Source organism: Aspergillus thermomutatus, assembly GCF_002237265.1.
Source record: "Aspergillus thermomutatus strain HMR AF 39 chromosome Unknown NODE_139, whole genome shotgun sequence".
NCBI classification, from domain to species: Eukaryota; Fungi; Ascomycota; class Eurotiomycetes; order Eurotiales; family Aspergillaceae; genus Aspergillus; species Aspergillus thermomutatus.
This window is the reverse complement of record NW_020798188.1, coordinates 57,032-77,914: the sequence shown is the minus strand read 5'-3', so window position 1 is coordinate 77,914 and position 20,883 is coordinate 57,032. Positions and strand designations below refer to the sequence as shown.

The window sequence follows — 20,883 nt, the reverse complement described above, 5'->3', positions numbered from 1 at the left end:
AATTCTCTTATGTATGAAAATAGCTTTATTTTGATTGCGCAGTAGTAGAAGATTTCCTGGTTTGTTAATTTTGGTAAAAATCATGTGCCGCTCGGTGGTGTGTGCCGCTCGGTGGTGGATTACGTTAAGTGTAAAGATCACCATGTACGCCGCAGGGTTCCGAAGTCATACATGCAGCTTGTAATTTGAAACACAGGTCCTTCAAATGCAGTGTGTGTGGTAAAGGGGCACTCTGCTTTCCGTGATATCCTTTCACTCCGTACCTAAGTATGTACAACTGTAGCCGGTACTTGTTCTTTAACAGGGTACACATACCTCTCTAGTGACTATTCAATTCCATGTTGATGTGGAACCCCTTGATCGAATACAGTCAATAGAATACTTCTATTGTCACTGATAGTTGGACCCTTCTAATCTTGGCATGGATATTGTAACCTCTTGGAGTAGAACAATGTATGCGCAAGCAGGCAATCAGTTCATGCCTCAGGAGCAGCAGTTGTCTTCAGGAAATGACGTCACGAGCTCTCAGGACTGTCGCCATCTTGGCTTCATGGAGCTGTTTAAGGCGGCAGATAAAGACATAATAGTATTCATTGTTTGGATTCTCCGCATTTGAGTTACATATGCTTGACGTCAAACGACTCACCCCTCAGCGACTGGGGCTGCAAGTTGCTCCTTAACTACCAGCTATTTCGATTCATAGGCCACGCAAATATCAGAACCAAAGATATACTCGAGCTGCAAAAGTAGAAGGTGAAATCTTAAACACAGTATTATCCAATTTGTGGGCATTAAAACCAAGATGATGCTGGCATCCACACCTCGCGTTGCTACGATCTCGAAATATATCGCTGGGCCTGTCCCGCGACAGGGGTCCAAACTCGCGACAACAACAGGATTATCAAGATATTTTGCGACGTCATGTCCGGCGCAAAAGCAACTGACATTGCTGCAAGATAAACATCATGGATTTGGATTTGCACGATCAAATCCTAGGCCTCCTAAGCCTAGAAGCAAAGGGGTCACAGAGATCAGAGGTCCATACTATACGGTATGCGCTTTCGGGAACCCAGACAAACCAGAACGAGCATAGTGTCGTTCGAGGATCGCAGAGCTGATACAAGCGGTGTCATTCAAGGTGATGGGAAAGCGATACTTAGCCGACGTCCTAGAAACGTAAGCATCGGAAGAGCCGACAAGAGATTCGCAACACAGGTATTGACGCTCTGCTCAGAATGGGCCCACATGTAGATGGTCTAAAATTCGCAGGAGGTATGCATCACTGAAGTCTATCACCTTTTGAGCTCGGCTGATTGAGACCCAGGCTCTTTCTCTCTCTTCCAGGAAAAGCCCTTGCGAGAGCTGATAGATCTTGCCCACGACTACGGTGTTTATGTTTCAACTGTAGGTTTTGTTCAATCGCAGAAACCAGGAAAATTAGCATCTGACCGGGGTCCGCTGATCACAGGGGGGATGGGCCGAGCATCTTCTCACACAACCCGATGCCAATTCAGTCTTTGATAAGTACCTCAAGAAATGCAAGGATCTCGGGTTCGTTTACACGCGTCGAGGCTCTGCCTCTCGTACCATCTGCCTGATCTTCGAGACTAACACATTGAAAGATTCGATGTTATTGAACTCTCATCTGGTTTCCTATCGTTCCCAGAAGATGACTGGCTTCGCCTGGTTGACAAAGTCCACGCGTACAAGCTGAAGGCAAAGCCAGAGCTCGGCATTCAGTTTGGTGCTGGCGGTGATACACCTGCTTCTGGCCTTGAGGCTATTGGAACTTCCGACCCGGGCAAGCTCGTTAACATGGGCCGTAAATTCCTCGACGCGGGTGTCGAACGCTTGATGATCGAATCTGAGGGCATAACAGAAAATGTGCAGTCATGGCGGACTGACGTCGTGTCCAAAATAATGAAGGAATTGCCGTCTGAGCGGGTCATGTTCGAGGCGGCAGATCCCAAGGTTTTCAACTGGTATATCAGGGAGTTTGGCATCTATGTCAATTTGTTCGTCGACCATAGTCAGATTGTTCAACTGTCATGCCTGCGACAGGGCATTTGGGGCACAGCTGACACTTGGGGCAAAGTGGTATCATTTCGGTCAGAATAAACGGGCGAGGATCACATGGGATACCAATACGAATTGATAAAATTTTGCCAAGCACATTACTTGTCTTTCACACGACGGATCTTAAAATAGGACGGGGAAACCTGGAAGATCGCATTCCATATGGCAGCTAGCATCTGTATAGCTGGTAGTTCTTTGATGGAGGTCCAAGGAATGTGCGATAGAAACGACATATAAGAGAGGTTGTTTGTTTTTGTTCAGACTTACATCAGAGTCCAGATCCTTTCATTTACTGCCCAATTGAAAGGTCCTTGCGAGGTATTCCGAAGCACTTGATGATATCGCTTTCTGGCTGCTTGGAGACTTTAAAAAAGGCTCGTGGAAGCGGCAGTTTAGTAAGCAGCTATCCTCCGCAGTGCTAATCCTGGGGGATCGGATCGTCCTATCTTAACGGCTTCACTTTCGCCTTTTCTTCTTCTTTCTCGGGCAAGCATTCTGATTCCCGCACTAATTATGGGTTTGACCATCGAGCAATGATTTCCCTAAGCACTTGATAGCCAATCTGGGTCCTGGCATTTCTTCCGCTTCGCAATCCAACATCTCAACAACGAGTTACGAGGCGGACCCCGCGTCTTGGCTTCGACATTCCATGCATCCATGAATATCCTGTGGCCTGACCACTTGCGCAAAGACGCTACAATTTTAAGCCATGCCTAGGGCTAGTACAGCTCCTGGCGCACGACTTCGATGCCGGAGAGCTTGCGACAGCTGTAAACGGAGAAAGCAGAAATGTAACGGAGAACAGCCGTGTACGATTTGCATACAGCGTCGCAAGGAAGCGGAATGTAACTTCTCAGATAAACCGGCCCGCTTACTGAAGCCCAATGCCCCTAAGGAGACTATGCTTCTTAGCGAGCACTTGGTGCCGACTCCGCAGAGGCAAACGGCCATGGATCGCTTACTGAACGCCCTCGAGGATCATAGCGCAGACTTGGAGCAACAAACAACGGATGACAAGGATGGGACGGCGCCTGTGCCCAAGGTCGCCAGGCTGCTTCGTGATGGGCAAGGAAAATTCATGTATATTGGCGACTCTGCGAGCTTGTCGTTCCTGCAAAGTGTACGTCGTATCGTCTCTTTGTCAATCGGGCGATGCGAGTTCACAGAGGATACGTCACGGCACTCCATGCTTGAGGCTTTTCAGAGTAGTTCTGCTACCCAAACAGGACCGTTATCTGCGCCACCGAGTAACGACGAGGCGCAACGACTCGCTCGTCAATATGTCCTTGCTACCAGTCCACTACTGGATCTATTCGATCTCGAGGAGTTCTATCCGCGGCTCGCCAACTGGGTTGGGAATCCGACTGGCGATGAAGATACTGTCAGCTCGATCTTCTACCTTGTTCTCGCCATCGGAGTTCAGGTTTCGGAGATCAATCAAGATCTCGCCGAACAGTACTTCGTCAGTGGCCGCCAGCTAGCATTCTCCGCTTTCACCGAAACCCCCAGCCTCTACACGATCCAATCTTATGTCTTGATCTCAATGTATATGCTTGGTGCGTGTCGTCGCAATGGCGCCTTCATGAACCTGGGAATCGCCTTACGGGCCGCATATGCCGTTGGCATTCATCGAAGGGATGCGAATGCTCTATTCTGCACTCGGGAGCGTCGGGCCCGGGAGCGAGTTTGGAAAAGCTTACGGATGATGGACCTGTTCCTCAGCGCTTCCTTAGGACGTCCTCCGGCGACCTCGGATTTTGATTATGATATACGAGATCAGGCGACAATTGCAGGGGAGCAACAGCGACCCCAACCTGAAGCGCAGTTATCTCTATGCGTGGTTGCATTATGCCGTATCTTTGATCGCATCCTGACGGAAGTCTACATGAGACAAGTCGTCTCGATCAATGTTGCGGAAACGATCTCGAATCAGCACCGCGCTTGGGTCCGGAACCTGCCAATCTTTCTCAGTGTCCAGACGGAGCGGTTGAGTTCAAAAAATCTTGAGAGTATGCTGGCTGCGGCGCATGTATTCGGCGCATATTACTGGTCAATCATCCTGTTAACTCGGCCGTTCTTCATATTTCGTGTGTCTCAATACGTGAGAAGTAAGTGTGATTCGGCTACCAGCTCCAACGATGCGAGAGCCAGCGCCTCTCGCATCGCTCTTTTCTCTGACGCTTGTGTATACTCTGCTCTACGCTGTCTCAACATTGTGGACGGCCTGTCTCGGTTTGAAGCTCTACCTCGGAGACTACCTTTTCTGATCAATTCAGTATTCAACTCGGCCGTCGTGTTGGGAGCCGCGTTCTTTGCTGACTATGACAATCTTCTCCCGCTCGAGGAAGGCATGGACAAGTCCGAAAAGTTCCTGGGACTATTTGTACCGCATGATCCGCATGCCTGTCGTTTTTACCAGATTATCAAATACCTGCGAGGCGCGGTGGCCGAATACGTTCGCCGTCGAAACCGTCAATGGATGGAACGCCGCAGCAAACAGGTCGACCAGCTGTTTGGCCAAGTAGGGCTTACAAGCGAACCATCAGCCTCCAACGACAACGTGGCTATAAGCCACAGTGGCGAGCAGTCGGCCCCTTCTCCCTTATCTCCCGAAAAGCTCGCTACAGGCTCGCTTTCTGCGCAAGGGCCGGAACCCACGGCCTCCACAGGTCAATCGGAGAATGACATTTGGAATACCCTGTGTGGTCCTGAGGGAGCGGCTGCGCTGCCGTACGATAGTACTATATCTACCCTGACAACAACGGGAATACCCATTGGTTGTTCACCGGGAGGAACCCTCACAGCCGCTCAGCTGGGAATGGGAACAGATGCCGGGGGCCAAACACCCTTGTCGGATGTAATATTCTCGGAGAACGGACTTCTCTACATGGCCGAAGATCTCTCCGTTTTTGGTCTCTGGGGAGAGACTTGATGATGCTCTGCACTTGGTCAGTCAATGCGAAGGCATCAAGCCCGTGTCCTTCGAACTTAACCTGCTATACGTTCTCCTGCCACGCCGATGTCTATGCCCATTTCTCATGACTTTGTATGATACGAACATAGCTTGCGCATCGTTCACTTTTCCTCTTTGTTGATGTATTTTCTTCTTTCTATTCTTCCCCACCATATCTGGGAGGATAGGTATCTACTGTGAGAAATACCCTGGTTGCGTTGTTTCTAAATGGAGTTCGGTTGGCTTTATGGTTCTGGATATGTCTCCAATCATCCTCAAAGCATTCTCTAGGCCATCTCTATGCGTTCAAATCGCATTTGTTGAATACTGGACCCACAGGTGGTCGTTGCACTTAGACACTTCAGGGAATGGTACGATTATAGTATTGAAGTATCAAATACCTGGAGATTGGTATCACTTCAAGATAGTTAAATAATACCCTCTGGTGGGAATCAAGTATTGATTCCATTGTGTTCGTTCCTTTTCCTTGCTTCGCTTCCTTGAATCCATTACTCCGAAGTATCATCGGTGGATGACCTAAGTAGATCCTTATCCACGTGTCGATAAGGACACAATGCGGATCTCCGCCGATGATAGCAGATCAATGATGTTGTTTACAGCTGTCATGTTCTGAAGCTACAGCTTCTAATAACGTACTTCTGCATTCTGAGGATTGATTCCCATATGCTGGTATAACCATGAGAAGGAATTGCCACCTTTCACTTCATTGACCCCGGCACCCCGCACAGAAGGCAGCAACCTCAGGGACTCACCCACCGGAACTTCCAGCAGCGAGCACTCTCATTCTCTGTCATAACGATCCATTGGTATCTAGTAACAACTATCGGGGCAAAAACACGCAGTCATGGTCCGACGCATACGGACTCTTACCCCATTGCTGGTGCTGGCTTGTGCCGGTTCCGGTGCATGGGCCAGCAAGAAGGCGTTCAACATACAGGATGATCTCCTTGCGTATCCTCAAGTATACCACACGTGTTTCACTTTTTTTGGCTTCTGCATAAAATGAACAGGCAATTGTGCTAACTGGTATTTTCTTATAGTTCCAAGTCTTCTTCCCTGATGATTATATTCTCGATACACGGGCAAGGGAGTTATTACAGACTCAACAAGAGGGCTCTTCGTCTTCCGCTGATAAGACATTCGCCGAACGCAATCATGCGCAAGTATATTTGGGAGGCCGAAAAGATAAATCCGAAGAAGACAATGAAGAAGCGATAGAAGGACCTGGGTTCGCATACGAGGAGATGCTCCTTGACGGACAGCGATATCTCTGTTCAATCCCGCAAGTTGAGAACGAAGACAAGAACCAGACGAACGGAGCGGAAAGTGTCAATGAAGAGGATGAGCGGAGAGAGATCGCACGCGCGACGGATCGTGGTCTGGAGCTTTTGCGCGAGATGGAAGGCAAATGCATGTACTACATATCCGGATGGTGGTCATACTCATTCTGCTACAAGAAGCAAATCAAGCAGTTTCATGCACTACCTTCCGGCCCAGGCGTACCCAACTACCCGCCGATAGAAGACTCTGCGACTCATTCTTTCGTGCTGGGCAGGTTCCCCAATAGTGGCGACGACGACGATTTGGAGGGGGATGCGGAGCACAAAAAGACAACGACAGATGTCGCCGAGCTCCAGACTAAAGGCGGGTCGCGGTACCTAGTGCAGCGACTGCGTGGCGGAACCAAGTGCGACTTGACAGGCAAAGATCGGAAGATCGAAGTGCAGTTCCACTGCCATCCGCAATCAACCGATCGGATCGGTTGGATCAAGGAGCTTACTACTTGCTCATATCTGATGGTGATCTACACTCCGCGCTTGTGCAATGATGTCGCATTTCTGCCACCTCAGCAGGACGAGGCGCACGCGATCGAATGCCGGGAGATTCTCTCCGAGGAAGAGGTTTCTGAGTGGGAAGCAAGGCGGGAATATCATTTGGCTCAGCAGCTCGTCGAATCCGCGATTACACCCGAGTTCCCTGTTGTCGGGGATATCGAGGTCGGGGCGCAGAAATGGGTGGGGTCAGAGGGCAAGCAGATCGAGAAGGGTCGAGTGGCATCCGTTGGAGAAGAGAAGATTGAGGTGGTTGCCAAACGCCAAAATGGAGAAGTCACCAGGTTGTCCAAGGAGGAGTTGAAGAAATACGGCCTTGACCCCGAGAAGATTGAGACGCTAAAGAGCCGACTCGAGGAGGTTGCCAAGGGCAAGGACTGGACACTCGAGATTGTTGAGTCGAATGGCGAGCGTGGCTTAGTCGGAACCGTTGACCCTGACGATAATGAGAAAGAAGATCAGGCTGCGCAGGGCTCTACATCGCACCGGGCTCAGGAAGCTACATCTGATAAGGCGCAGCCAAAGGCAGAGACTGGAGGGGAAAGCAAGGAAGCTCAAGAGAAAATAGACCGTCAGGAGCCAGATGAATCAGCGCCGACCACTAATGATGCCGAAGATGGCAGCGAGGAAATCTTCTTCAAGGACGAGCTCTAGCGGATTTGATGGGTAATTTTGTCTTGATCTTGTATATTTGATTTTATTATCTGCCTCAACTACTATCTGAGATACCATTTTCTATCACATTTCTGAAATATTTTGCCGAATACAGCCAGGGGGGATTAGAAGCCTCCCTTTAATGAAAGGGGCAACTGGCTAAAGACACCACAAACGTAGAGCAAGTTAAAAATGACGTAGGGATCCTCCCTGTCATCAAGGGAACAGGCACGAGGGAATCATCCGTTTTGACCTGATCAGCGCTTCTAGTTGACGCCAGGAACAGGTGCCCAAAGCCCCAGCGTGAGAAGCGTCTAGCACAGTAGACTAGTAGTAGATTCGTTTAGGCGGGACCATTTCCCCGGCGCTGTAGATGAGGTGACAGGTGAAATTGCAGATATACTCAGGTACATGATTCTTTCTGGCTGTTGCAATCTTAGGGATTGAATTGTGAAGATCGCAAGTGAACCTGTTCACTGTAGCGTTAGAGATAGTAGTAAGGTAGGGTAGTGCGTAGTCATGGAACCCAAGCAGTCGGGGCCACCAACCCAGGTACTAACCACGGAGTAGTCTATGGAACTACAAGCTTCTGGCTGACAACCTCATCCTCTTTCTTACTCAACCTCTACCTCTCCCTCTCTACCCCTATCATCTCTATTTATCTTGCTCTCCCCCTCGATCACTTCAATTAATTTGTGTAATTGAAACGGTCGCCTTCCCCCCAAGTCTTCTGCATCGCATAATTAACCCCTTTACCCTGATCTGGCCAGAACTCGGGAGAGGGGATACCCAATTGCCAAGGCTGCCGGTTCCCCCCCATTTATCGACCATCAACCGGCCTCCGACTATCTCGACTACCTACTCTTTCGAACTTGACAGCCTCTACCGACCGGACGGCAGCCTCGTCCTGACTTTTGATAAAACACTCAGCGTCACTTCCTGACCGCGCCAGAACCGTCGGAACCGCTGGAAAATTAGACGGCGCTCGCCCGGGGGCTTGAATCCAAGATGGGGTTCCTCGGGGTATACAAAGCGGTCTACGACTACCAGCCCCAAGGCGAAGGTGAATTGGAACTTCGCGAAGGTGATTTGCTTTACATTCTTCAGAAAAGCGACGAAGACGATTGGTGGAAAGCGAAGAAGAAGGCCGAACGGGATGATGAGGATGAACCGGAGGGACTTGTACCGAATAACTATGTCGAGGAGGTAAGCTGCACTGTCGTGGGACACTCCGTGTGCCTAGAATCTGGGAGAACAAGCCTATCTGAGAGTCGAGGCGTGCTTGCGATGTTTGGATATACCAATCGTGGTTCTACCGCGGACACTTTTACTTTGTTGATGAGGTGGTGGATATGCTAACAGGATACTAATCCAAACTGTATAGGCTCCGGCCATGAGCAATGCAAAGGCATTGTACGACTATACACGTCAGACCGACGAAGAAGTCTCATTCTCCGAGGATGCGGAACTGATGGTATACGATACTTCTGATCCAGATTGGACATTAGTCGGGGTCAATGGGGATTTCGGCTTCGCCCCTGCAAACTACATTGAGATTCAGGAGGGCGCTACTCCCGTCGCTACCACCGCTACGCCTTCTCTCCCTTCTCCTGCTCCTGTCGAGCCGTCCGCTCCGGCCCTTCCGCAACGCCCGGTCGAGGTGCCGGCCGAGGAACCGGTCGCGCCCGCGTCTACTAGCTCTCCGATTGACACAATACAGAACCCAGCGGCAGCAGCAATAGCAGATATCATTCATAAGCAGCATGCATCATCCGTGGAGCCCGAACCCTCCAGGGATATCCCGCCGCCGCAGCCCCAGCGACCCTCTTATCAACCAGAAGACAGCTATCAGAGGGAACCCTCGCCGCCGCCTCCAGCGTTACCGCAGCGGCCTCCATCGCAACAGCTCTCTCCTCCAGTGGAGCGGTACTCTCCGCCAGAACCCTCTCCTCCTCCACGCACTCAGTATGCCGCGGTGAGGGAGCGGGATAGCCAGGGCCACGTGCAGGAGTCTCCCCCATATAATCGAATCGGGCAGTCCACGCCTCGTTCCCCTTCTGGCTACCATCTGTACAACATCAATGAAATGGTTGAGGTTATGGGCAAGAGGAAGAAGATGCCAACGACATTGGGAATCAACATCGCGACTGGAACCATCTTTATCTCACCAGAAGGGGACGGCGATATGCAAGAATGGACTGCGGATAGGCTCACCCATTACTCTATCGAAGGCAAGCATGTCTTCCTCGACCTCGTCCGCCCCAGCAAAAGCATTGATTTTCATGCTGGGGCCAAAGACACCGCTCGAGAGATCGTTTCCGCGCTCGGTGAAATTTCTGGAGCCTACCGTGCCGAGGGCCTGAAGGAAGTCATTGCGGCTGGTGCAGGAGGCGGGGGCAAGAAGAAGGGTCAAATACTGTATGATTTCATGGCGCAAGGGGATGACGAGGTTACTGTGGCTGCCGGCGATGAGGTTGTCGTTCTGGACGACACCAAATCTGAGGAATGGTGGATGGTGCGACGCATGAAGAATGGCAAAGAGGGCGTGGTACCAAGCAGCTACATCGAGATCACTGGCTTTGTTTCCAGTCAACCCACTGGCGTCGAGTCGGGCCTATCAACGGTAGAAAGAAATCGGCTCGAAGAGACGCGCCTGGCCAAGGAAGCGATGCGGAAATCGAGGACCGACTCGATAGATTCACGAACCTCTGAGGTAAGCTGCGCTGTTAAGCTACCCTATCAAAAAAACAGTGCCTTGGTAAGAGAGGATACTGAGAATTTCAAGCAGCACAAAAAACGTGACAGCAAGAGCAACAACAAGCCGAGTAAGTCCTTTGCCCCCGCTTTGCCTAACTTCCTAATGAATTGAAATCCCCCATCTAAATGAGATTATAGAACCAGATCCCGCCAAAACAAGACAGTGGACAGATCGTACCAAGACTTTCACGGTCGAAGCGCAATTTATCGGCTTGCAAGATGGGAAGATCCACCTCCATAAGACCAACGGAGTCAAGATCGCTGTCCCCATCCCCAAGATGTCTGTTGAGGATCTCGAATACGTGGAAAAACTTACTGGCGTGTCTTTGGATGAAGACAAGCCTCTGTCTGATATTCGCCGCCGAGCTCAAAAATCCGAGCCGAAATCCGAGGCTAGTCGCCCCGGTGCTTCAGTTGGGCCCGAGTACGATTGGTTTGATTTCTTCCTGAAAGCGGGAGTTGGACCTCATCAATGCGAGCGGTATGCTCAGAACTTTATCAAGGACTCCATGGATGAAGCGATTCTACCGGACATCACCTCTGAGACCCTGCGTACCCTTGGATTGAAGGAGGGTGACATTCTGCGGGTTATGCGGCATCTGGACAATTTGTTCGGCAGAACTGGATCCAAGTCCAAGCTGCGCAATGTCAGCTTCGGCGGAGAAGAGGTCATTAGCAATGGGGAGGCTGGCTCTCCCGGCGGTCTTTTCTCCGGCCCAGGGGGTGTTTTACGCAACAACACCCGCAAGGGCAGGCCGGCACCCGCAGTCCAAGCTGGTGATGTGGTCGATCCGAAGGCCTTCGAGCAGAACGAGGACGCACCCAAACCTCAGGAGCGCACCGAAACACCACCCGCTTCTGCTGCAGTCGAGAAGCCGGTACAGCGTGGCTTTGATGACGATGCTTGGGAGGTGAAGCAACCTAAACACGGCGCGTCTTCGGCGCCACCTCCTTCATCCCCACCTCCGGCCACAGCAACGGCCGCTACAACCCAAGCTCCAGTGCAAAAACAACTTACTGGAGCAATGGCGGACCTATCTCTACTGCAAGCACCTCTCCAGCCAACCCCTGCACAGCCGGCGCCCGCACCCACTCCTCAGGCCTCTCAAGCTCCGCCAGCGCCCCCTGCTATCCAGCCACAGCCGACTGCAGTGCCTACGCCCCAGATGCAGCCACAACAGACAGGTGCCACTCCTGGCTTTTTCAACCAAGTGGCACAAATAGCACAGCAGCCTATGCAGACGGGCGCCCAAACATTTAGCCCTCAACAGACAGGATTTCAGCAGGCATCGAGGCAGCGTCCACAACCCCCTCAGAACATGGCTCAGAGCTCACTCCTTCCGCCCCCTCCACAGAGACCGCTTTCCGCGCCACAGAACTTCCCTCAGCAGCCAAGTACTTTTGGTCCCCCTCCATTGCAACCGCAGCTGACCGGTCTTCCTCAACCCGGCCCGCAGATCGCCCCGCCTGGCCAGAGTATGGCCGAATTGAGTCAGCAACGTTTCAATCCATCGCTCCAACCGCAGCCGACCGGGTTCATGCCGCAGAATCAGTTTGCAGGCGGATTGATGCCACAGCCCACTGGGTTCCAGCCACAGTCACAATTTGGCATTCAGCAGCTACAGCAACAGCAGACTGGCTTCCAGGGTCTTGCACCGCAGCCGACAGGCTTCGGGGGCTTTCAACCCCAGCCACAGCAGCCAATGCCGACAGGTATTAACTCGATTCTTCCTCCGGCTCTCCAACCCCAACCTACTGGCATGAACGGTACGAGCAGTATGCCTTATACTGTAACCTCTCCGCCACCGATACCCCCTATTCCTCAACAGCCCACAGCTGCACCTTTGCAGCCACAGAAGACTGGACCAGCTCCTCCCGTACGATTTGGGGTCAAGCATGATGCTCCCAAGAAGTTGGCTCCTCAGCCAACAGGTTTGCGGGCTAACCTTGCACAAGCTAGTAAGTGATGTGCAACCTTTCATCATTTGTTCAAAACCACTGACTGTTCTCTCCTTCTAGCGCCCACAAATCCATTCGGCTTCTAAGAGAGCGCGGTGTATATAATCTGATTTGTCCTGCGGCACATGATCATTCCTCTGCTATACATTATTTTCTGCTCTTTCTTGCCAGCGGGATTGAATGCACCTTATGGATGATGTCTCCTGTTTCTGGTGAGCATTATGCTGAGACGCGTACAGCAACTGATTCACGGCATTATTTGATTCGACTCAGCGAGCTCTGAAGCAATGCTTCGGGGTACCCCTATTACAGCTTCAGCCAGCTAGACTATTTCGTTCTCGTCTCCCCTTCGTTTCGCCCGCCATTCACGCCATTTGGAGCCCTACGTAATTTTGGAAGAGAGATAGCCTTCCGTCTTCTTTTTGCTACCATTTTCCATGCACGAGGATATAGCTCTTCCTCTCTTGCACAGTTTGTTGTTGCCATGGTTGTGTTCAGTCTTGTTGCTGCTTGCCACATACTTTGGCTGGGGTTTCGCCTCTCGAGTTGTCCCTTTCGTTTATCCCACTGCGCTGATCCTGTATGTTGTGATCTTATCCTTCCACATTCTCATGTGATTTCCTTTGTCGTTCTGCCAATTTCGATGTGTATGTACGGTACATAGCCTTGGTCTGAGAAATGAGATTTTATAAGTGTATGCTCTGGCAGGGTGATATGCAGCATTCCAGTACTCTGTAGTTGAGTTCTGACTATATAATATACTACAACTATAAATTAGAAAAGCAAAAATCGAGTCACTTATACCTGGTGTTGTATAGAAAACAACAAAAAGATTCTCCCCGACAGGGAGTCGAACCCTGGTCTCCCGCGCTCGTTCTCAATTGAGTGACAAGCGGAAATCATGACCGTTAGACCATCGAGGAATTAGTGGACGTTCGGCAACTATCTTTCAACATAACCCGGCAAACTTGCAATGAATAATGATTTGCAAATCTTCTGGAATGCTGACAGAGAACCGATAGAAATTTTGTGCCTGAGGACTCAGGCCTCAAGGCCCAATCTAGTGGGGCCCAGCGTCCCAGGTGAGCCTAGCGCCTGCTGACGGGGATCTTGGTAATCAACGCTTCATCAAACTAATTAATCATGATCAATGCAGTTTACTCCGTACCTCTGGCAAGTCGGCGAGAATGAAACCCCACAGGCCCAGATGGATTGACTTTCACAGCAATTCTAAATCCCAAGATATATATACTAATGACTGACTAACGCTGACTTTTCTCAGTTGAAGCTTCCATCCTCGCTCCAGGCTCTTCTACAGCTTTCCTAACATTGTGCCCGTCGAGTATAAGTAGCTCCGGCTGTGATCGATGAAAGTCCTCTTATCACTTTTAATTTGCATCGCAGCAATCTTCCTCTCATATCAGTTCGCCTCTGATTCGGCTCACCTCGGAATCCTAAGCTCCTCTCTCAAAGCACAACTCTCAACCACTTTGTCGCAGTATCTGCGAAAGAACAACATCACCACCGCCTCCATTTCCCCCGCCACCACACACATCGAGCCGGTCGTCCTCCCCCTCACCGACATGGCCGTCCCCCGCGCAATCCGTCAAGCCTTCCTGGCCATCGAACAAGCCGAAGGGGCCGGCGCCCGCGTCCGCCGGTCCATCGGCACCGCCAAACTCCGCAACTTTAGCCCCTTCCTCATGCTGGACCACTTCACCATCGGCCGCGGCGCAGGTTTCCCAGACCACCCACACCGCGGCCAGGAGACAATCACCTACCTGCTCTCCGGCGGCGTCGACCACGAAGATTTCGCGGGGAACAAGGGCACCATCGGCCCCGGCGACCTGCAGTTCATGACCGCCGGCCGCGGCATCATGCACGCCGAGATGCCCCACGAGAATCCCGACGGCAGCCCCAACGTCGGCATGCAGCTGTGGGTCGATCTGCCCAAGGAGCTGAAGATGTGCGAGCCAAGGTACCGCGATCTCCGCGCGAGCGAGATCCCTGTCGCGGAGGTTGATGGCGGCCGCGTCACTGTCAAGGTCATCTCGGGCCAGTCGCATGGTGTCGATTCTGTGCGCGATCTGGCATACACGCCTGTCTGGCTGTTGGACGTGACGATCCGGCCGGGCGGTCGGATCTCCCAGCCGCTGCCGCAGGGTTGGAATGCGTTTGCGTATACGCTCTCCGGGACGACGGTCTTTGGCTCGAATGACGCCACGCGGATCGTCAAGGAGTTCCATAATGTGGTCTTTGACCGGGCGGGTGATTATGTCGAGGCGTCGGTCCCGGATAATGCCGAGTCAGAGTCTCGCTTCATCCTTGTGGCGGGCCAGCCTCTGGATCAGAAGGTCGTGCAGTACGGGCCTTTTGTTCTCACAAGCCAGGAGGAGGTCTACCAGGCCATGCTCGACTACCAGACCGCGTCGAATGGATTCGAGCGAGTCCGTGGGTGGGAGAGTGAGATCGGCAAAAGAATGACCCGCTAGGGTGAAATATAGCCGACGCCATATAGACTTGTGATGTATTTTTGTTGTTTGTTTTACTTCTGCATATATGATACTCCACGGATGGCGTTAGAGTTTGTACGCTTTGGAATATGAGTTGATCTTCTCATTGTGGTTGCTAGCTCGCATGCTACAGTAAGGGTAGACAGTAAATGAAGCTGATTGCTAACGGATATCAAGATAAATGTATAGAAAGATTTGGACAGTATGGACTTGAAGGACGGGAAAGAGAGGAAATTCCACGCCTGCACGTGGGCTCGACCGCGAAGATTATCTCTGACGAATGAAGAAAAAGGGCATCACTTAACATCATCATCCACCATCCACTTGCCACAGAAGCTCCTAGTGTGCGGTCATTGTATAGCATGCGCTTCCAGAGAATTGCTTCACTGAATATCAGTGTTGAAGGAGAAGAGGGACCCCTGGCGGCACAGGATCCTATCATACACAGATGGACATCAAATGCCTGGCCGACTGCCAGGCAATGCGCCGCCTAAACGAAAGCTGACTATTTGGCGAAATGCAAGTCATAGCCCAGCCATTTCCGTGCATTGACGCCCGCAACATCCAAGCCAGGGGTGCCGTATGTCAGGGGCGCATAGAAGCAGAATCCCCAGATTGTCACACTCAGAATAACCAGGGTTGCAACCCACCCGGCAATGAGCGACTGGCGGCCCATTCGCTCCTTCGCGGTGACGAAATGACCGGGGCTACCATGGGCCTTGGACTTGCCGGTTGGATCATCTTCCTTTGGAGGCCTAGCAACCGGGATCGGCTGCAGGTTGAAAATGAATTCGATCAAAGCACCGGCGACCATACAAGATGCGACGTGAGCCGGAAGGTAATGGTGAAGGAAACGCTGGCGACCCATCAACCAGAAGGGGAAGTAGTGGGCAGCCCAGCAGAGGAACAAGAAGGCAGTGCTGTTGTACAGACGAGAACGAGCGCCATGGCCCCAAACTGGAAGACAAGGTTAGAGCGCGAGTTGTCGTGTGGACTGGAGGTTTCCTAGTACTTACTCTCTTCAAGAGCGTCGACTCCACGGCGGAGGGACAGCTGATCAGCGCCGATGACGCCAGCAAAGACAGCCAACAGACTGCTGGCAATCCACCATCCGATGGGGTTGCCTAGGAAGTAGATTTGCTCTCTGGTGTCATTCTTGGTCCAGAAGCTGACACCTCGGAGTAGGAAGGGCCACTGGAAGGGCTCACTGGCGTACGGATGGCTGCTGGTCAGAGCATTGTTATGGAAGAACATGGCCCGTTGCAGCTCAAGGTACTTGCGCCAGAAGGGGAGATGTTTGACCTGGCGCTCTTTCTTCACGGTACGGGGGCTGCTTTCCTCCAGCGACTCGATTGTGTCCACGAACCAAAGATTGCTCGTCTGAAGGACATTCTTGTTACCGTTAATCTCGGCTTGCTTGAAGGCCCACTCAGGAAGGGGACTTGTATGGGTCCACATCGCGACGCGAGTGGGTACATGAATCAGCTTGAAATGACTTGAAAGAGTGCGGAATTCCTGTTGAGGCTTGCCGTTCTCGATCTTGATCTCGAACAGCGTGTCGTTGTGTCGCTCACCATTGGCCAATTCATGAGAGACGGTGGTGAACTCCTGGTTGGTGGGGTAGTAAGGAGAAGCAACATCGTGCGTCAGCAGGATGGTGTCGGTGCCGACATGACGGAGCTGGATGATGTCGCCGTTCTTGACGCTGTGGCTCTGACTGTCGGTGTTAGGAAGAGGAACAGAAGGCAGAATCTGCCAGTGATTGTTCGTATCGTTGAATGGGTATCCTGTGACCTGCTGGCCCTGGCTGGAAATACGGCCGTCGTCATAGCGCAGGGGATATTTCTCCCAGTGGCTGTGAAGGAGCACCTTGGTGTCCTTGTGTCTGATGGTGATTGTGTCATAGTACTCAATGCCGATCGACTGTGCCGACATAAGGTTGTCACTGAGAGTTTCCTGGAACTCGGGGGTCATGAAATCATCGCCTGGCCCGGAACGAGTGAGAATTGCAAAATGGACCTGGAACCAGAACAGGTAGAAGAAGAAAGGCACAATGATGAGAGCAAATGCGCGGGCAGCAAAGTGCTTGCTCCAATGGGCCATGCTGAGAGTTCCCGACGGGCGGTTGATATCCAACAAGTTCCACAGGTCAACCAAGACCGCAGCGCCAATGGTGACAAATGTGAAGACACCGACGTACTTCGTAGAGATGACGCAGCTGAGACAAACGCCCGTCAAGAGCAGCCACTTCCACCATTTGCGGCCGAAGGGTTCATGGCGCAGCTTGTAGAAGCGAACGTAGCACAGAATGCTCAGTGCCATGGACAGCACCAAGGAGGCATCCAGCAGAATCAGTCTGTCCTCTCCAACGTGGGCATTATCAAACAGCACGAGACCGGCCGCCAATACGCAGGCTGGCAGCGAATATCCGGACTCCCACATGATGAGGAAGACCACCGGGATGGTCAGAGCTCCCAGAGTGGCCGGCATTGCGCGAAGAGCGACATAGGGAACTTTGTTATCGATATAGGAGTCGCCGATATTGTCGAACAAAAAATGGCCGTCATAGCCAATCAGCCATCCCATGAAAGCGAAGAGCAATTTGCCAAATGGAGGGTGAACATCGAAGAAATAAGTTCTTTGTAAGTAATAAGAAGCGAACTGAGAGAATGAAGCCCCAGGTCAGATTGTACGACCCATAAATGAGGACAGCTTCACTCACCTTGCCGAAATGCACCTCGTCAAAGACGACTTCATTAGGGTAGGATATCTTGTAGAACCGGGTAATGAACGCCAGGATGGTGAGAACGACTAAGGCCAGCCTATAGTCCCATTCCGACTGGCTCTTGGAAGCCACGTTCGGCTTCGATGAAGACAAAGGAGAGGAGGCATCGTCCGAAGGCAATTGGGAATAAGCCTCCTTCTTCCCGCCTCTCTTGCGAAGAGAGGACGAAGGAGATGAAGACATGATCCGAAGAAAAAGTACACGGCAAGAAAAAGGAGCTAAGAGAATGACAATCGATCACCTAGATAGAGCTGAAATAGCCAGATAAGATCAGCGAGCCGAAGAGGACAGTGAAGATAAGCTCCACGATCAGAGGATCGCCATTGAGCAATAACTTACAATGATGATCACAGAGAGTACATGGTAGTACGGAGTACGGTACAGAAGAATGGATGATAGCCAGGCTTAAAAAGAGGAGTGGGGGGGAAGAAAATATACTCGACTTAATCCGCTGGCCAGCTATATTATTTTACGGGGTTCGTTTTCATAAGCGGATTGCGTGTCATTATTCGGAGGACACGCGGAACGGAACAAGACATTGGTCCGAGCTTCGACTCTATGGATGAACTACTTTATGAGGCTTCGTATGAGGCCGTGAACCTGATACTTTAGAAAGTATGGTGAATGATATATCATTGACGGGGTCTGTAATAATATGATTACCGATCGATTCCAATGTTGTGCTCGAATGCAAGCAATCTGTTGTCCTAAACAAATGGATATCCTATGTGACAGTGATGCAGCTCCCGACGCTCAAGAAACAGCAGCAAATAGAATGGTATAATGTACAAAACGAGCAATATCAATCAAGAAGAGAATCATTGTCGTGTAAACCGTCGTCAGTCAGCGAGGTCACCAACGCTTCATTCGTCATCATCAGACAAATTCAACATCTCCAATTCCGTCTTGACAAGAGATTGGAATTCTACACGCGAGATGCCCGTAATTTTCGCGAGCCGGAATAGGCTTTTGATATTGGAGCTGATATGTTGCTTCACGCCAACTTCACAAGCAGACTGATTCTCCGCTTCTTGCTCCAGCTTTGCGACTGCCGCCTCGGAGCCAGTGGACGACGTGGAAGACGGCCGAGGATGGTCTAGCGACATTGCGGTCGTCTCGTCGGCAATCGTTCCATTGGCGTAACCGTTTGTACGAGCTGGTTCTTCCAAGCTTGAGCTATTCACCTGCTGCCGGAGCAAATTCGCCAGCATGTCTCCGTTCAACGAAGTCGGACCAAGCTCCGGTTGCTCCTCTGATGGGTCGTGGTTATCCATGGCCGGCTGCACATCGGCATAGCGGGAGAAATACGATGCTTCGGACATATCCTGGCGGTGGAGAGAAGAAAGCGGATTGGGGGCAGGCGTCTTGACGGAAGGCGTTCGGCCAGGTGTAGCATCATACTGAGCCCAATAGCCGTCGTCATCGTCCTCCTCTTCGTCCTTCTCTTGGGTGTGTGAGGCGAGCTTTTGATCTTGCTCTGCGTCCCTAAGAGCATCCTCCACCAGTTGTTCCTTTGCCTGAGCATTCGCCTCCCCGATCGAGAATGACCAAACCCCGTCGTTTTCGGCGCCGCCTTCATGGGGCATCAATTCCGCCACACGCCATCCGGGCCCACCTCCGTCTTGATCATTGGGACACCAGAGATATACAGCTTTCAAGCTGTATTCCGGTAGCAGAATTCGCGAGTGCAGTGTCTCATCATCCACCCGTTTGTACGCAACATGAACTTCTCCTGGGAGTTCGATCTCCCCCGACACTGGGTGAGGCTCGAAGTTCGTCCCATCCACCAGCGCTTGAAGACGCTCAGCCTTTTCAGAATCCCAGCATAATAACCGCAACCACGAATCAGTCGGAGATGTGGAGACTGAACTGAGGATCTGAACACGCTGTCGGAGAATAGGTGATAGGAGGGGCAGAAGTACTGGAGGAGGGCGTGTCGAGACAAAGGCTGTGGGAAGGCAAGCTAAGAGAGGAGGGAGCAGAGCATGAGGATCGGGGGGAGAAATCAGCTCAACCATCATGCCTTTGTAGGAATATCAACGGTATCCAACCAGAGATTGATGATTATTGTTGCTATGGTGGAGGCGACGAAATCAACAGACTTTTTGGTTGGCGGTGAAGACTACAAGAGCGGGGGTGGGCATCAAACAAACAAAGAAGCTGAGCGGAGGAATTCGCAGATGAGAGGTAAAATATGGCTATATATATGTACGATCCTTAGGTTAGGGGAAAGCTGGACAGCCAGAGTCTGGGGGGATTCGAGCCATTCCCCATGGGCCATAGACACTTATTGTGATTGTTCTCCATATCATGGAACAGCTCCCTTCACCCGAGCTGCAGCAAAACGTGGGTCTTTTCAAGGCGAAGCTGCGGGGGGGCGGTATCGGGTAATGATATATCAGATCACAGAGTGACGGAGTATCTTAATTATCATTTACAATTATTAGAAGAGGTAAGAAGGGAGGAATACAATAAGATCCAATGATGCACCGCAGAGAAGTGATACTTTATGGAGTAGATAGAAGGGTTCACGCCATTTTTGATGCCAATTGATGTGGATATTTGAGACAATAGGATAGTACTCTCCTAGGTGGACATGTTTGGCATTCTCGGTCCACTTGAACGGTATTGTTTAACGAAGATATTCAAGGTACATAATAAACTGTCTGACAGCGATGAGCATCAATGGAGATATATCCACATCAAGTCAACGAGCAACACTCATTGATCAATCTTGACAAACCGGCATTCTGTTGTACAATATTAACATAAATGTCAAGGATTCTCTTCCTTTATTTAATTTGTGAAGTACACCACTGGCGATCTCTATCCGTGAGTACATTGCTTGCAAGCACAGATCACCAGAATGTTTGCTGACGGATAGCTCAAACTATGATTATAATACTACATACGAGATCTCTACATACTACTAAGCAAAGCTTTTTTCGATAGTCAAGATCAATTCATGTCTAAAATCCGAGCTCTGAGCCTCCGAGGCTCTGAGTCGGTGATGGAGATGAGCTGAAACCGAATCACTCGGATATTGATAATGCTTGAATCGCACCTCAGAAGCATTCCAATGCACTCGTCCCTAAACATTCTTGGTTGATGCATGACCACTACTGTTGTACTAGTATGTATCTGCATCTCAACCCTCGAATTTCAAAGGCTTATTCGTATGCAGATTCGATGAGATTCCAAGTCGATCCATGTCCGATCGTGCAATGTGATGCTGTACTAGACTACTCCGTAGTACAAAATATTCCGAGAGTCTCAGCTGCCAAAAAAAAATCGAATCGGTTTCCTTTTCTGGAGGAAAGATATTCCACCATC

At 51.0% G+C, this 20,883-nt stretch overlaps 5 protein-coding genes across 5 annotated transcripts; 3 read left to right on the top strand and 2 right to left on the bottom strand.

Moving 5' to 3' along the window:
* Positions 1-1,141: 1,141 nt before the first annotated feature.
* CDV56_107124 (putative C6 transcription factor) lies at positions 1,142-5,008 on the top strand (the record flags this gene model as incomplete). The annotated part of the gene is made up of 7 exons (XM_026760743.1): positions 1,142-1,176; positions 1,235-1,272; positions 1,325-1,404; positions 1,469-1,551; positions 1,623-2,097; positions 2,784-2,846; positions 2,903-5,008. 7 exons carry the CDS (start codon positions 1,142-1,144, stop codon positions 5,006-5,008), a joined length of 2,880 nt encoding a protein of 959 aa, XP_026613167.1.
* Positions 5,009-5,894: 886 nt separating this feature from the next.
* Positions 5,895-7,536, top strand: YOS9 (Protein OS-9; the record flags this gene model as incomplete). The annotated part of the gene is made up of 2 exons (XM_026760633.1): positions 5,895-6,011; positions 6,091-7,536. 2 exons carry the CDS (start codon positions 5,895-5,897, stop codon positions 7,534-7,536), a joined length of 1,563 nt encoding a protein of 520 aa, XP_026613166.1.
* A 1,008-nt stretch (positions 7,537-8,544) lies between these two features.
* CDV56_106619 (cytoskeletal protein-binding protein SLA1) lies at positions 8,545-14,744 on the top strand (the record flags this gene model as incomplete). Its single annotated transcript, XM_026760238.1, has 5 exons — positions 8,545-8,742; positions 8,921-10,361; positions 10,432-12,252; positions 13,535-13,600; positions 13,657-14,744. The coding sequence occupies 5 exons, from the start codon at positions 8,545-8,547 to the stop codon at positions 14,742-14,744; spliced, it is 4,614 nt and encodes a 1,537-aa protein (XP_026613165.1).
* Positions 14,745-15,270: 526 nt separating this feature from the next.
* On the bottom strand, positions 15,271-17,733 carry pmt4 (dolichyl-phosphate-mannose-protein mannosyltransferase; the record flags this gene model as incomplete). The annotated part of the gene is made up of 3 exons (XM_026760049.1): positions 15,271-15,722; positions 15,782-17,426; positions 17,488-17,733. 3 exons carry the CDS (start codon positions 17,731-17,733, stop codon positions 15,271-15,273), a joined length of 2,343 nt encoding a protein of 780 aa, XP_026613164.1.
* A 680-nt stretch (positions 17,734-18,413) lies between these two features.
* Positions 18,414-19,571, bottom strand: CDV56_106318 (uncharacterized protein; the record flags this gene model as incomplete). The annotated part of the gene is made up of 1 exon (XM_026759937.1): positions 18,414-19,571. One exon carries the CDS (start codon positions 19,569-19,571, stop codon positions 18,414-18,416), a length of 1,158 nt encoding a protein of 385 aa, XP_026613163.1.
* Between the last annotated feature and the right edge of the window lie 1,312 nt (positions 19,572-20,883).